Here is a 17,500-nt window from a genome sequence, read left to right as displayed (position 1 = left end):
TCTAATCTATCATCCCAAAGTGTTACAGATGTAAAAAGAATAAGAATAAAACGAAATGGAGAAATTATACTGACAAATGCATATATACTCTCCTTTAACTCCACAAATCCCCCAAGTGAGATTAAAATCGGATACCTAAAAGTGAACGTTGAAAAATACATCCCAAACCCTCTAAGGTGCTACAATTGTCAACAATTTGGACATCACCAATCCAAATGCACCAAATCACCAATCTGTATAAGATGTGGTGAAAACTCAAAACATAGTGACTGCAAAAAAGACCCCAAATGCTCAAACTGTAAGGAAAACCATTCAGCTGACTTCAAAGGATGCAAAACATGGCTAAAAGAAATAACAACAATAAAGTACACAAAAAAATATAACCTTCCCAGAAGCCAGGAAAATTATGAACGCAAGATACTCAGAAGTAACCAAGAATGCTAAAATAAACACAAATCAAAGTTGTCAAAGTTATACAAAAAATCCTCCAGAAATAAAAACTGAAGAAATATCTCAATTGATAAAAGAGATGAAAGACTTAATGAAAGAAATTAAAACACTAATCATGAACTCTGGAAATAATCAGTCTACAAAAGAGAGTACAACAACAAAAAAAACAAAACAGAACCAACAAATCAAAAAACTCAAATTAAATCAAACAAAGAAAAAGAAAAAACTCACCAAATGAAAACAACCCTTATAAACAAATCAAATGAAACACCATCACCAAATAAAACGAAAACTAAAGAAAAAACGGATCAAGTAAAGAATAGATACCCCGTAGCAGACGACGACGCCTGGCGGTGCCAGGCGCACAATTCAACTAACACTGGTGATTCGACCTTGACATTGGTACAAGCACATGGCGTCGGTTGTTTTTAAACACGTCAAATAGCAAACATGCTCGAATATTCATCAGCATTTTTAAAAAAATATATTTACAAAACCTTTGAAGATTTAAAAGAAAAAGTATATATTTACAAAACATTTTTTTTAAAATAAGTAACAAAACGAACGTATTTAAATAAAAGATATTTAAATAAACGGGTGTCTCTTTCTATTTTGGATTTTTGCGACCAAGATTGATTTTTATGTACCGTGTTTTGGGGGGTTCTGTGTGCGTTTTTAAGACAATTCAATATTTATTCTTTAAAACATGAATTTCAGCGACAATTAATGTATTTTCAAAATAATATTTTTAAATATTACATTTTTACGAATATTCGCCAGCAAGATTTTTTTTAAAAATAAAAGATATTTCAATAAATGAGTGTCTTTCTGAGTGCGTGTTTAATATATTTACAGAACTTTTTAATAACTATTTTATTCTTTTTATCAAACAAAAATAGAACTTTTATAATGACATATATATCATGGACTGTTTTTCAAACATCGAAATTTTAAAATTAAAGTTAGTTTTATTTAAAAAAAAAAAAGACGAGGTGGTTTTTTTTTCAATTAAATTATAAACTTTATTTGAACTTTCAACAAACTTTTACAGATATAAAAATAGACTTTATAGATATTTTATAATAATTTTTTAAAAATATATTTAACGAAAAGTTTTTTTTTATCATTTCATTGTTCAATAAAATTTCAAAGTAATAAATGGTGAAAAAAAATATCTCGAAAAGAAAACACCTCGTCTTTTTTTTTTTGTTTGTTTTAAATAAAACTTTAATCTTAAAATTTCGATGTTTGAAAAACAGTCCATAATATATATTTCATTATAAAAGTTCTATTTTTGTGTGATAAAAAAATAAAACAGTTAATAAATAATAAATAAATAAAAAAACAACAGTCCATTAAGTTCAAATAAAGACTGTTTGAATAAAACTTATAAAAAAAGGTTCATTCTATACGGTTTTGGCCATTTCTTTTTTGTGCGTTTTTAATACAATTCAATATTTATTTACAGTGCGATGTATGTCGGTGGTCAGTGAAGGAGAAATCCTTTTAGGCCGAGGCAATTTTTTATGCATAATAAAATCACAAGTATAAACAATCGAGATAAAAAAAAAATATTATTTTTTTCACATATCTTTTTATAACTTTTATTTGGATCAAGTAAAGAATGTTATGATGTTATGATTTAGATCTCGTTTTGACTTGAGGACGCCGTCATACTGTCTGCCACGTGTCACCGTGACGACCACCACTCAAGTTTCATGATTCCTGACCGCTTTGGGGAGAAATTGACTACGTAGGGATTCACTCTACGATCGCTGCCATGGCACCAAAGTCGAGGCACATGATCATGGTTACCTCCACGAAATTACGGGCAGAACGCTTAGATGCCTTACACACCGTAGCGAAAATAACAACTCAAAAGAAACACAGTTTTCTCGACCTGGGGGCAATTTCTTCATCACTGACCATTGTCTACAACTACGTCCGCATGCTTGCTATATTTAGCGAAGCCAAGGAAAAGACAGCAGAAAGACCACCAGCCTCGCCATCACTACAACGCTACGGCTGTCGCGACCAATACTACTACTACTACAGCGGAGGCTTCGTCGCGCCTTGTAAACAACAACAACTATCGCCATTAACGCATCATTATAACCAGCACTGCTGCTACTACTACTACAACAGAGGCTTCGTCGCGCCTTGTAAACAACAACAACTATCGCCATTGACACAGCATTATAACCAGCACTGCTGCTACTACTACTACAAACGGAGGCTTCGTCGCGTCTTATAAACAACAACAACTATCGCCATTAACACAGCATTATAACCAGCACCGCTGCTACTACTACTACAACGAAGGGATCGTCGCGCTTTATAACAACAACAACAACAACAACAACAACATTCTGCCATCTTCACCCCAACAACAGCTCGTTATTATTCTGTGTTATTTATTCGAAAATAAATTGTTGAGTTCGTCCAATTTTTAATCCTGTGTTGTCTATTCTTTTTGCTTGTCACCATATGCTTCGTAACATAACAACTGGTGTCAGAAGCGTGCGACAGGTAGAATGGATTACTCAGGGTGCACCCGTAACGAACTTCTCATTTTTTGAAGAGATCAGAAATCGGCACTCCTCCAGCTAAAATCGAGTACATCACGACCGGACGAGGCCCTTATCACCGAAATAAAAGCGGACCTAGAGATTATGCTCTCCACCCTCAAATCGACCATCTTAACCGACACGCCCAAAGCCGATAACAACAACTACAATCTGATGATCAGATTACAGGCCATACACGATTCGGTAAAGGATATAAAAAAGTTCAACCCCAGGAACGATGTTAACCGCTTTATCACGGATGTAAACAAAACATACATGATACACGTCAAGCCGGAAATCAGTACACACCCTAGTATCGAAAAAGAGTTTGTCAGAATCTGCAAACAGCTTCTGAACGAAGGGATATTCCAGCAAATGACGGACTCCCAACACGACACATCTACCTTCGAGCAACTCAAAGCATACCTCATAACGACCCACGGCAGCCAAATGACGAACTTCCAGCACCTCAGCCGGGCTTGGGATTTGCAGCGTCGAGATGGGGAGAGATTGACAGATTTCGCCGGCCAACTGGAAAACACGATTAGAGAGGCTGCAGTACACATAAAGGCAAAATTTAAGTCGGACCACTCACGGGAAATACCTGCAGATACTGTCTTCTCTCTCATGGGTGCAATGCTAATGAGCGAGAAGGTGAAAGCCTGGACACCGAGCTTATACCCACACAGCGTCAAAAAATTGGATAAGCATTATACGGCGGGTGGGATAGCTAGTGATGCACAGCGGTACATCGACTGTGGTGTCAAAATGGACGATGAAATTAATGATAGTCCCATCGCGTACTACGCAAACAGGCCACAATGATCTGGTCAAAGGACCAGGCGGACTGAACACAATGTGAACAGGCAAACACTCCGCCCACAGGCAAAGAAAAAAACCACAACACTGCGCAACACCAAACCCACTGGCACTCGCGGCCATTTTCAGACGCGCAGGGACGATGAACAAAATCAGGATGCTGAGATCTGCCAAAACTACATGAAAGGCTATGCATGCTTCCATGGACGCAACTGTCGGTACCGGCACCCACCTCGTGCCCAGGCATATATCGCAACAGACGACAAGGATATGCCACCAAAAGATACTCTCCCCACTACCATGGCCGAGGATTTTCAATATGGACCGGGCGAGATGTGATGGCTCCCCCGTGGTCCAACAGACTCACCATCACATATTTAACTTTCATCAACACTTGGCGCAGAAGTCACCTTTCGTCAACACACATTTCATGATCGAGGGAGCTACGTTCTCGGACATATCTATGTTGGACTCAGGCTGCTCCACTTGCATTATGCCAGTATCTCGAATACCCGAAGAGATCAGACGTCGAATAACGCCATCCAATGTGCATGTGAGAGGCATAAACGGCAGCATCCATATCCTTGGCGAACTTAATTGTGGCATCGCCATCGGCAACCACGATTCACCCAGGTTCGACGGGATCAACATGCTGATAACATCCGCTATATCTCCAATCCTGATTGGCCAAAGCATCCTTGGTCACAGCACATTAGACTCCTACTCAATCGACCACCAAAAATCAACGATCGAATTCAGACGCACGCTCGCGTCCACTCCGATAACTCACACGGCAGCAATACTACCAGCTCTTACACAGAAGATACCAGCTGATGATACCACATTTGGAGCCCACACCATCGATCATCCCACTAGACTCACACAGCCCAGCCTCAAGACACTAAATGAAAAACTACACTGGCTACAGAGTAATGTGGGTGTGGCATTGCCCAACCATCCAAACCGCGACGAACTGGAGACCACAGCAGACTTAATCATCCGCTTCGCCGACATCATGGGTACAGAAAAGGGAGAAAAGAGTACCTTCATCAGACCAGTTCGAATACCAACCAATAGCCAATCCTGCTGTCAGAAGCAACACCCAATCGCCCAGGCTCTCGAGGCTGATGTCGATGATGAAATCATGCACATGGCCGCCAGAGAGATCATCGAACCATGCAAGGACCCCAAGGGTTTTAATAGCCCTGTATTTGCCGTTCGCAAGAAGAACGGGGCAATCCGGGTAGTTGCCAACTTCAAAGCAACACTCAACAAGGTCCTAGTCGATCTCAACCCCTACCCCATACCTACGATTGACCACCTGTTTCACAGAATCGGCGAAGGAAATAAATATTTTGCATCCCTTGATCTTCGCAGTGGCTATTGGCAGATCGCTATCGACGAGCGTGATCGACACAAAACTGCATTCACATGGAAGGGCAAATGCTACCAATACACACGACTCACCTTTGGTCTCACATCGGCTGGACAAATCTTCTCCCGCTGCATAGCTGAAGCCTTGGCCACTGTTACATCTCGCACCAACATATCCTCGTACATTGACGACAACCTAGTCCACACCAAAACATTTGAAGGATACATACTGGCACTGGAGCAACTATTCACCGCCCTACGTAAATTTGGACTAAAATTGAATCCGCATAAATGTACCTTCCTCGCGAACGAAGCAAAATTCCTTGGTTGCATCGTAAATAGCGAGGGTTTCAAGGCCAACCCCGAATACGTCCGCGCCATCATGGAAATGAAGCCTCCAACAACAAAAAAGGAACTGCAAGGCTTCATAGGTCGTTTAGTGTGAATACGGCAATTCCTGGAGACACGGGTACAGGTACAAATCAGGTCGGACACATTTTCCAGCATCATGACCCCCATCCATGAACTGAATAGGACTGGCCCACCGGACACTGCAAACGTGGAGAAAGACCATTCGAAATCATCTACATTGATTTCGTCACGATGCCAATTTCAAAGGGGAAACGCTACATCCTAACCATGCTGGACAGTTTCAGTAGACACCTTACGGCTGTGTCGTGTTCCAGAGATCGTGCGATCGATGCTGCCCGTGGAATTTACAGTTTCTTCCTTCGACACCGGGAAATACCACGCATTGTTTCATCTGATCGCAGAACCCACTTCACGGGAGAGGTATACAGGATCTTTTGCCAACTCACATCAATCACGCAGGAATTACATTGTGCCTGGCGATCACAAAGCTCAGGCAACATTGAACGACAGCACCGCACGATGAAAAACGCCATATACATGCTGTGCGAAGATAGAGACTGTGAGTGGACCGACGTCCTCGAATCCGTCATCTTATCAATGAATGCTACCATCAACAGTGCCACTGGAGCGTCACCACACTATATAATCACTGGTCAGCAGCCCAACATTGGTTTACCAAGATTACCCGACAACAGTATCACAAACTACAGCCCCACGGCTTACGGCATGCAGGTCAATGCCCTGTTAAGACAAGTTCATCGACACGTCGCGCTGGCCAACAATGAAGCTGACCACGCCCAAAACCCAAATTTAGACAAGGACATGAATAAGGAACCAATACAAGTCGGTGACAAGGTACTAATCCACCGGCGTCAATCAGCTATTGCTCACGCATCTCACCTACCCTGGATCGGTACTTTCGAAGTTGCTAAGACCAACAGCATGGTGATCCAGATAAAAAATGATGACGGCGAGAGTGAATGGGTTCACCAGGCACATGTCCGCCGATTAATACCACAACCAAAACATTTGTCCCCCAATCTACCTCCTCTACCCTACCCAACTCGTCAATCTACCGAAGAGACAACGCCTCCACCCAAGACAGGGGCACACAGAGCGTTGCAGGACCCCATATACATAGAAACCCCTCGACTACCGTCGGGATACAGATCAGACCTGATTCGGAATCGGTCAACATGAGGCCAGCTTCCTAAACGATTTAAGGATTTCATCATGGGTTGATTCAATTCACACATGCAACTATGACCGCACTGGACAATTCAAGTCAAAATGAGATCTGGGGGAGCTGTTATGATGTTATGATTTAGATCTCGTTTTGACTTGAGGACGCCGTCATACTGTCTGCCACGTGTCACCGTGACGACCACCACTCAAGTTTCATGATTCCTGACCGCTTTGGGGAGAAATTGACTACGTAGGGATTCACTCTACGATCGCTACTATGGCACCAAAGTCGAGGCACATGATCATGGTTACCTCCACGAAATTACGGGCAGAACGCTTAGATGCCTTACACACCGTAGCGAAAATAACAACTCAAAAGAAACACAGTTTTCTCGACCTGGGGGCAATTTCTTCATCACTGACCATTGTCTACAACTACGTCCGCATGCTTGCTATATTTAGCGAAGCCAAGGAAAAGACAGCAGAAGGACCGCCAGCCTTGCCATCACTACAACGCTACGGCTGTCGCGACCAATACTACTACTACAACGGAGGCTTCATCGCACCTTGTAAACAACAACAACTATCGCCATTAACACAGCATTATAACCAGCACTGCTGCTACTACTACTACAACGGAGGCTTCGTCGCGCCTTGTAAACAACAACAACTATCGCCATTGACACAGCATTATAACCAGCACTGCTGCTACTACTACTACAAACGGAGGCTTCGTCACGTCTTATAAACAACAACAACTATCGCCATTAACACAGCATTATAACCAGCACTGCTGCTACTACTACTACAACGAAGGGATCGTCGCACTTTATAACAGCAACAGCAACAACAACAACAATCTGCCATCTTCACCCCAACGACAGCTCGTTATTATTCTGTTATTTATTCGAAAATAAATTGTTGAGTTCGTCCAATTTTTAATCCTGTGTTGTCTATTCTTTTTGCTTGTCACCATACGCTTTGTAACATAACAAGAATATGGGATTATCGATAAAATATTTCACACATATTTCTCGAAATGCAGCATATATGTCATTGGCTGTCGGTTTCGAAATATTCAGTTGCATCATGGCATTTTTTTGGCTTATTCTTTGACTCCATAGATATATTGCTAATATCCATGTCTGTAAGGATAACTTAGAATTTAAAAAAAATGACTTGCATCGTATAGATAGCAGTATCAGAATTTTGGGGGAATTTTCAGCCGAGTCGCCATTTTGAATAGACACCTATCTGTCTATCAGATTATAACAATATGAAAACGTAATTTAAACCCGTAAATTTTATTTCAATAAAACGAGCAAAACCAAATTTTAATATCATAAAAGCTTTAATAGAGAAATAAACAATTTTATTTATTTTTCCTTCGATTTCTTCACTTAACATTACACGGATTGTTGAACAATAACATTACTTGAATCTTACGATAAATATTTAACGGCAAAATATACAACTTACCTGGTTAATGAGTAAGATATGCTTTCTTTTAATCTTCCTGTATGAGAATTTATTCATATTTATGTATTATAATCCATGTATTTTTTAAATGGAAGGATTTTTGCAACACATATCGCGACAACGCGTGTCTTTCAAGAAAGTTGTAAAGACACCGGATGTTAAGATTATCACTTTCTTATCTACGGAAGCCTATAAGTGTAAAAAAACACTAATTCAGAAACCTTAGTAATCTCGATATTGGATTATATTCCTTCAAATTTTCCACTTTTAAAGGTTTTCGGAGGCACTGAAAACGGAAATAACCATTTATATATACGGCAAACGAAACTAGTAGTTTCCAAGATAAAAAATTTTACAAATGGTCACAAAGTGGGGGGTCACTTTTCTATAATGATGTGACGTCAAATGGGCACCCACTTTATGGCCACATTGCAATGAACAGATTTGGCCGTAATTTTAAAGGAATTTTCGAGGGTGTCCGACTTCCAAAGGGAGATAACTTATCGTCCTTTTTTTTAATGTTGGCGCCTTTACGCTATCGTACATGAAAACTGGGATTTTTTATTTTTGGATTTACACGGATTACGAAATGACGAAGATATGCAATGAAAATTTTTTTTTTTAATATCTTAAAGAAATACCTGAATTTTTTATTTATTATACTATAAATCTGCATTATATGGTTTCGTTGTTTTTTTTTTTTATACCGAAAAAAAGGAAACCAGGAATTAGATATAAAAATATACACTGACCGAAAAATAATGACTGGAAAATTCTAAACAAAAATTAAGCTTCCACGTAAAAAAAAACAAAAAAAAAAAACACGTGGTTATCGAAAAAAGAAGGATTTACATTTTGGACTTTACCGGTAAATTTACAGATAAGTGATATTTTTTTGTTGTTTTAAATTTGAGTATTTTATTTATTGATGTTTTATCTTCAATTTGTGATATATAAAACGTGTCAACCAAAATTAATTATTAAAATTCTCATAGACATTTCAAAATGGGGGGGGGTGAATTTATAAAACAACGTTTGTCTAAAATATTATATTCAGTTTATCGGAAAGAGCATAAAATTTTACATTCACCCTGAAAAAAACGTAACAATTGAACGAATAGGAAAATTTTGATAGATTTTTAAAGTTTAAAAATTGAAAAATATTCATCTCATAAAAATCAATTGATTTCATTACGTAACAAAATGGCTCCCTGAGCGCACGCACGCACTTTGTAGACACTGTTTTTTAAAAAACGAAAAATAATATTTCTATTATTTTTTAAACAACTTAAATAGTTTATTTTGGAAGCATATTCTATAAAGAAAATAAATAACCCACTTTAGAAAGAGAAATTACGAGTTTTCTATATTTTATTCGCAGTTTTCTGTTAGGGATGTCAAAAATCCCCCCAAAATTCTGATACTGCTATCGTATAGATGTTCTGTTTTTATATTTTTGACACATTTTATTTTGGCATTTCCAAACATATTTATCCAATGTCATTGAATGTTTCGTCAAATTCATACGGACATTACAGAATTCACAATTCATTTCATTTGCAAGTAGAAAATGCTGTTTCATCCATTCAATTATGGATAGATGGTCTCTAGAAATCAACGGACACACAACATCTTTGAAAATGGCTTTATCCATTTGTTACAGTATTTAAAACAAAATGGTCCAAATATTAATTTCTTTCAATACCTCGTAAAATTTTGGCTTCTTCGACTTTTGGATTTTTTTTGTCATTTAATAAATTGATCATGTGATGGTATCATGAGATTAAATCAAAATTCAATATTAAAAATATTTAAAAAAATATATTAATTGTCAGTAAAGTTAATGTTTTAAAGAAAGAATAATTAAATAAATACTGAATTGTATTAAAAAAACACACAGAAAAAAAAAAGAATTATAAAACACTTTACATAAAAATCAATCTTTAGCACAAAAATCCGCGAAACATAATTATTATTCTAAGGTTTATCTTCAAAAATTTGTAAATATATTTAAGAAAAATTGCTGGCGAATATTCGAGCATGTTTGCTATTTGACGTGTTTACAAACAACCGACACCGTGTGCTTGTGCCAATGTCAAGGTCGAATCACCGGTGTTAGTTGAATTGTGCGCCTGGCACCGCCAGGCGTCGTCGTCTGCTACGGGGTATCTATTCTTTACTTGATCCGAAAAAACAAACAAACCAAGATCTAGATCCCAATCAACCTCAAGAGGAGGAAACAAAATAGGAACACTGGAGGAGATGGAAGTAGAAGACAAAACACCCCCAGACAAATAAGATGGTAGACCACAATAAAAAAACTCAAACTATCATTCAATGGAACTGTCGAGGACTTAAGGCAAACATAAACAACTTGCTACTGTTAATATCTAAACTACGACCTACTATCATCTGCCTCCAGGAAACATTCCTAAAAACACACGATAACATCACTACAAAAAACTACACCCAATACAACTTTATACACAATACTGGACAGAGGGCCTCCGGAGATATATCGATTCTAGTTTGAAACGACATCCCTCAGAGCGAAATAACTGTAGACACCACATTGCAAGTAATTGCTGTGAAAACCACTTTACATAAAACTATCAACATTTGCTCCATGTATATCCCACCACATGACCCCATAAATGAAGCCGAAGTCAACAAAATAATAGAACAACTTCCTAAACCATACATCCTACGAGGAGACTTCAACAGCCACACCATCATATGGGGAAGCAATAGAACAGACATAAAAGGTAAAAAACTAGAAAATATAATAAACAATTACAATCTGTGCCTAATGAACCAAAACTCCAATACATATCTCCACCCTGCCTCAGGTACATTGATTTGTCGCTATGCGACCCAGCCACATTAATGGACTATAGTTGGCAAGTGTATGATGACTCATGTGATAGTGATCACTTTCCCATCATACTTAAAAACTCAATCCCGATTGAAGATAACCTCCCCAGATGGAAGCTAAATAAAGCAAATTGGGAGGAATATAAAACCAAATGTAATGCAAAACTAATAGACAAAGATGAACCGGAGAACTCTATGGAACACTTCACTGATACGTTGATGTCAATAGCTGGGGAATGTATACCCAAAGGCTCCAAATCCAAAAAATATAAAAGACCTTGGTTTAATGAAGATTGCCAAAAGGCAATAAGATTACATAAAGCTGCACTGCGAAAATTTAAAAGTCGTCCCACTACCCACAATCTAGACGAGTTCAAACAAAACCGAGCAAAAGCCCGTAGAACAATTAAGGAGGCCAAAAGAATGTCATGGAGAGTCTATATCAGCAAACTGAACTCTAACACCAAAACAAAACAAATCTGGAATATGGTTAGAAAGATAGCTGGTAAAAATCAACCAACACCGCTAAAACACCTGTCAAAAGATAATACAAAAATAACCAGCAAAAAAGATATAGCAAATGTACTCGCAAAAACCTTCTCAAAAAACTCCTCTAGCAAAAATTATAAACCACAATTCAAAAAACTCAAACTAGATGCTGAAAGAAACAAACTAAACTTCAACTCAGACAATGTAGAAGACTACAGCAAACCTTTCACCCTATCTGAATTAACCGACGCCATAAACAGTTCACACAACACTGCAACAGGGCCAGATGAGATCCACTACGAGTTCTTGAAACAACTACCTCAAAAATCCTTAATCTACCTCCAAAACATCTTCAATGACATTTGGATCAGGGGTAAACTCCCTGACATATGGAAACAAGCAACAGTGATCCCCATCCCCAAACCTGATAAAGTTAAGTCTGATCCCACAAGCTACCAACCCATAGCATTGACAAGTTGCGTATGCAAAACATTCGAAAGAATGCTAAACAAAAGATTAACCTGGTACCTCAAAGCAAATGGCCTGATAACAGACCTCCAAAGTGGATTTAGAAATAAAAGAAGCACCATTGACAACCTGGTACGCCTGGAAACTTATATTAGAGATGGGTACATAAAAAAGAACACATAACGACCATCTTCTTTGATTTGGAAAAAGCCTACGAGACAACATGGAGATATGGCATTATGAAAGACCTGCACAATCTAGGTCTAAAGGGAAGACTACCCAAATTAATAAAAGATTTTTTATCTGACAGGGACTTTAGGTCCGTATGGGATCCACCCTTTCTGACCTTGAAAACCAGGAGGAAGGGGTCCCACAAGGAAGCATACTATCAGTCACTTTATTTAATATAAAGATTAACAATATTACCAAATGCCTAAGTCCTGGAACCGACTGCTCCCTATATGTCGATGACTTCTTGATCTGTTATAGATCAAAAAATGTCCAAACAAACAAACAAACAAACAATGTCCAAACAAACAAACAAACAAACATCCAGGAGATAAGCGCCCGCGTGTTTGTGTGTTGTGTTGGTGCGTAAGAGAGACGGACGAAAAGGAAAGACTTACCTCGAGACCGGCTCGGCGTCACCGACTGAAAATAGATAAAGAAAGATCAAGATGGCGGCTGCCGTCTTTTGTAAAGGATGATATCTCGCAAAGTCACACGAATTCTCGCAATATGCAAATGTAACCGGCCTACAACGACCATAAAAGCGGGTGATGAAAAAGACGTGGGGAGAGCGACGATTGAGTTGGTCGGGGAATCGTGTTGCTGTTGCTTCTCGTACCGTGTGAGGATATCTTACCGTTGTTGGGTCCGGTCTGAGTAACTGTTCGTGTCCGTCTAGGCACCTTGCTAGTTGGATTCCGTGCAGAACCGGTGTTTACTGGTTATTGAATTGCTGCAACATTTATAACATCTTTTCCTGAACTTACCGTGTTAAAGAGAGAGTCGGGCGCCATCTTGAATTTTTCCTTATACATCTACAGAGGGTGCAGTAATTTTTTTTTTAAAGGACTTTCCTTACACATTTTTCTACAAATGGAGCGACAGTTGCAGCTGAACCTAAACAAAATAAACCGGTGGGTCACAGAAAATGGTCTTCAATTTTCCGAGTCTAAAACGAAGTGCATGCACTAGCAGTATCAGAATTTTTGTAGGAATTTTTGACACCCCTAACACGAAACTGCGAATACAATATAAAAATCTCGTAATTTCTCTGTTAAAAGTGGGTGATTTATTTTCTTTATGGATTATACTTCCAAAATAAACTATTACAGTTGTTTTAAAAGTAATAGAAATATTTTTTTTTTTTTTTTTTAAAAACAGTAATGAATTTTCCGAACTCAATATTTTTCAATTTTTAAACTTTAAAAATCTATCAAAATTTTTCTATTGATTCTATTTTTACGATATTTTCAGGTATACCACTATCTGCCGGTCACTGAGATGTGACCGACAGACGTGTTATAGTAAATGTCTTAAAGCGGTCTCATGAAGATATGAAGATGGGCCAGTCATTAGGGTCTGTGTAGTAAGAAGAAAATCATACCTGAGATGTTGGATCTGGGTGTGGCTGCTTTCTTTTCTCAAGATGATTTCTTCACCCTGGTGGCATTCTGGTGGGAATCTTCATCTCTTTGTCCTCGGGGCCGCCTTTCGACTTCAGACATTTATGAAGGCATTCATGGCAGACACAAGAAAAATGACACGCGACACAATTGTAATATACATAAGGTATGACTAACTATTTTATTTTACAAAATATATATTACAATACATATTACAATTAATTTTTACAATTAAAACTGGATAATAGGCTTTTCGAAGCTAACTAACCTACCCTAACTAGTGTTGAGGGAGGGGGTGACCCCCCTCATTTACGGAGAAACAGGCTATGCGTCCTCACATAATGGTGGTCGTGCAGGAAAGAGACAGAAAGATAGCAAGGGAATTATGGGAAGGGATTTCTTTGTATCTCTACGTTCATGGACAATTTACCACCCGTCCATGCTGCAGAGTGTGTTAGAAACAGTGGCACAAGGAAATAGTGCCACACAGGGTCAATGTGAAATTTTATGTTCTTTCCAATAAACCGAATATAATATTTTAGACAAACGTTTTTTTTTAAATTCACGCCCCCCCCCCAAGTGTCACCCATTTTGAAATGTCTATTAAAAAGTAAATAATTAATTTATGTCGGGGAGTTTTATATATCACAAATTGAAGAGAAAAGGTCAATAAATAATATATTCAAATTTAAAACAAAAAAAAAAAATCGCTTTTTTAGAAATTTACCTGTAAAGTCCGAAGTTTAAAACCTTATTTTATAAGAACACATTGGTTTTTTTTTTGTCTTTTTTTTGTCTTTTTTTTTTTTTTAATGAAACCTTGGTCCTTGCTCCTTTAATTGAAAAAATAATTAGGGCTTGAATTACATTTTTCGAGGAGTTATAAGCTTGGAAAGACAGGGGGTCGAATAATTCACGCCTCTCATTTTGAAATGTCTATTAAAAAGTAAATAATTAATTATGTCGGGGAGTTTTATATATCACAAATTGAAGAGAAAAGGTCAATAAATAATATATTCAAATTTAAAACAAAAAAAAAATCGCTTTTTTAGAAATTTACCTGCAAAGTCCGAAGTTTAAAACCTTTTTTTTTAAAAAAAAAACACATTGTTTTTTTTTGTTTTTTTTTTTTAATAAAACCTTGGTCCTTGCTCCTTTAATTGAAAAAAAAAATTAGGGCTTGAATTACATTTTTCGAGGAGTTATAAGCTTGGAAAGATGGGGTGGAATTATTCACTATTTTCACGAAATTTCTGACACTGCTATGCATGCACTTCTGTAATATTAAAAAAATGCACAACGATCCATCCCTCAAACTCGATGGCAAAAAAATTGATATTACTGATCAATATAAATACCTAGGGATCATTTTTGACAAAAAATTGAACTTAATTCTCCATCTGAGACATTTAAAGCAGAAATGCCACAAAGCACTACAATTATTAAGAGTTGTCGCTAACACAGACTGGGGAGCAGACCAACAAACGCTCCTAAAACTATACAGGACTCGTTCGTTCGAAACTGGACTATGGCTGTTTCATTTATGGGTCAGCAAGGCCTTCTTACATAAATATCCTTGACCCCATTCACCATGAAGGACTAAGACTAATCTTGGGAGCATATAGAACATCCCCCAAAGAAAGCCTATATGCAGAAGCCCATGAAGCACCCCTAAAGCTCAGACGGGAAAAACTTGGCTTACAATACTACCTGAAACTAAAGTCTTGCTTAACAAACCCCGCTTATCAATGTACCTTTGACCCCAAATATAGAAACCTATTTAACAGAAAAGAAAAAGCCATAAAAACCTTCGGACTTCGAATGGAAACCAATATAGAAGAATCTCAAATTCCAATAACAAATATCCACGATTCTGTAATATCCGAAAACCCACCATGGACTATGAAACAACCAGACGTAATGCTGAACTTAAATGAAAATAAAAAATGAAAAATAAATCCTGCCATATTTCAAGAAGAACTTGAAAATATCAAGCTATGCTACTCTGACTATACATACATATACACAGATGGCTCGAAGGATAACGATAGAGTTGGATGTGCAGCTACCTACAACAATATAAAAATTAGCAAACGACTTCCGAATGAAGCCTCTATATTTAGTGCTGAAACCAGAGCCATAGATTTAGCACTGGATATCATTGCTGAAGAAAACTCAGAAAAATTCATTATATTCTCTGATTCCTTATCCGTTTTAACAGCTATAAAAAATAGAAAACAGGAGAACCCCACAATTATCAAACTCCTAAACAAAATAAATCTCATTACCGACCAAAAGAAAATAATATTCACCTGGATCCCTAGCCACATGGGAATCAGGGGCAATAAAAGAGCCGATGCTATGGCTAAAGAGGCAATGAAGTTGAACCTTGATGGGTACAGGATCCCATACACGGATATTAGACCCCTGATCAACAGCCATATACTTGGGAAATGGCAAAGTCAATGGAATAAAAATACAAGTAACAAATTATACAATATAAAACCCACACTTGGAGAGAGGAGGCAGGATTATCAAAAAACAAACAGAAAACAAAATGTCACTTTAACAAGACTTAGAATAGGTCACACACACTTAACCCATTCCTACCTCCTAAAAGGAGAAACTCAACCCCAATGCATTCCCTGTCAAGTACCACTTACTGTAAAACATTTACTAACTGAATGCACAGATCTTTCACAAATTAGGAAAAAACACTATAAAGAAATAGATCTTCAAATAATCTTCAAAGAGAACAACAGAAAAATCTTATCTTACATTAAAGAAATAGGACTCTTCCAAAAAATATAACCCGCAAAAACCTTATATTCTGCAAAAGCATCCTGCAAGACAAAACAAAAATGATAAAATCCACTATAAAACAACCAAACCAAAGGCTACAAACTAACGATTGAAAATACAAAGAACCTGAAGAATAAAAGTCAGAATGACTAGATTTAGCATTGAATAGACCAGATGGGGTTGATAGAACCCCCCGCCCCAAGAAAAACCCAGCATTAAATGACCCACAAAGGTTGATATGTTGATTAAATAACATATCCATCCATCCTTTGTCTCGCCCTCTCTGTTTCTAACTCTCCCCCTCTCTCTGTCTATCTATCAATCCCTTTATCTCTCCCTATCTCCTCGTCTTTCTCTATTTTCCTCTTACTTTCTCTTTTCTATCAATATATCTTCCTCTCTATCTGTCCATCTCGAATCCCTCATCCTATTCTAGTCTCCTAAATTAAGGCATTGTCAAAACATGGATGAATCCTATTTTAGTCACCTAACTTACTGACTGAGAATAGAAGTTATTTGGAAATTACTGCTACCTTGAACAGCACCAGAAGTAACTGGTAAAACCTTTCTAATTAAATTGATTTAGGCAGCCAGTTGGTGACAAAATGACATAGCCTTAGCCCTTGCTGCATGAGGAATACCTGCGACCCTGCTGCCAAGTAGAAGAATTATTCTATTTTAAAACATTCTATTTTTCAAAAATCTCATGTTCGACATCTCCAAAACATCCAATATGGGGAAAAATATTGCAGAAATGCAAACTTATTGTTTAGGATGAATGCACAATGGTACACAAAAAATCACTTGAGGCTTTTGGTCGATCCTTGCAAGATTTGCGTGGCAATGTCAGACCATTTGGGAATGCAGTAATATTGCTTGCAGAGATTTCAGACAAATGTTACCTGTTATTCTTCAATCAACACCAGCAGATGAAATAAATGCTTGCCTCAAATACTCTACTTTTTTGTTCCATGTGAACACATTAACCTT

The 17,500-nt window shown here is 37.7% G+C and overlaps 2 protein-coding genes across 7 annotated transcripts in view; both read left to right on the top strand.

The window, feature by feature from the left end:
- LOC145268204 (dynein axonemal assembly factor 6-like) overlaps positions 1–17,500 on the top strand; it is a 461,727-nt gene that overhangs the window by 235,007 nt on the left and 209,220 nt on the right. The window contains exon 1 of one of the 6 annotated variants that reach the window (XM_080123473.1): positions 13,596–13,874. The exons of the other annotated variants lie outside the window; for them this stretch is intronic. Within the exon in view, the coding sequence (XP_079979599.1) occupies positions 13,732–13,874 (143 nt within the window). The 5' untranslated portion in view covers positions 13,596–13,731. Of the gene's footprint in view, positions 1–13,595; positions 13,875–17,500 lie in introns of those variants that run through there. 6 annotated transcript variants of the gene reach the window in all.
- LOC145268202 (uncharacterized) lies at positions 10,050–14,836 on the top strand. The gene is made up of 2 exons (XM_080123465.1): positions 10,050–13,559; positions 14,199–14,836. The coding sequence occupies exon 1, from the start codon at positions 11,133–11,135 to the stop codon at positions 12,258–12,260; it is 1,128 nt and encodes a 375-aa protein (XP_079979591.1). The 5' UTR covers positions 10,050–11,132; the 3' UTR covers positions 12,261–13,559; positions 14,199–14,836.

This window comes from Euprymna scolopes, chromosome 43, assembly GCF_053919585.1.
Source record: "Euprymna scolopes isolate OS-2025 chromosome 43, ASM5391958v1, whole genome shotgun sequence".
NCBI classification, from domain to species: Eukaryota; Metazoa; Mollusca; class Cephalopoda; order Sepiida; family Sepiolidae; genus Euprymna; species Euprymna scolopes.
The sequence above is the reverse complement of the archived record's forward strand: the minus strand, read 5'-3'. Positions and strand labels throughout refer to the sequence as shown.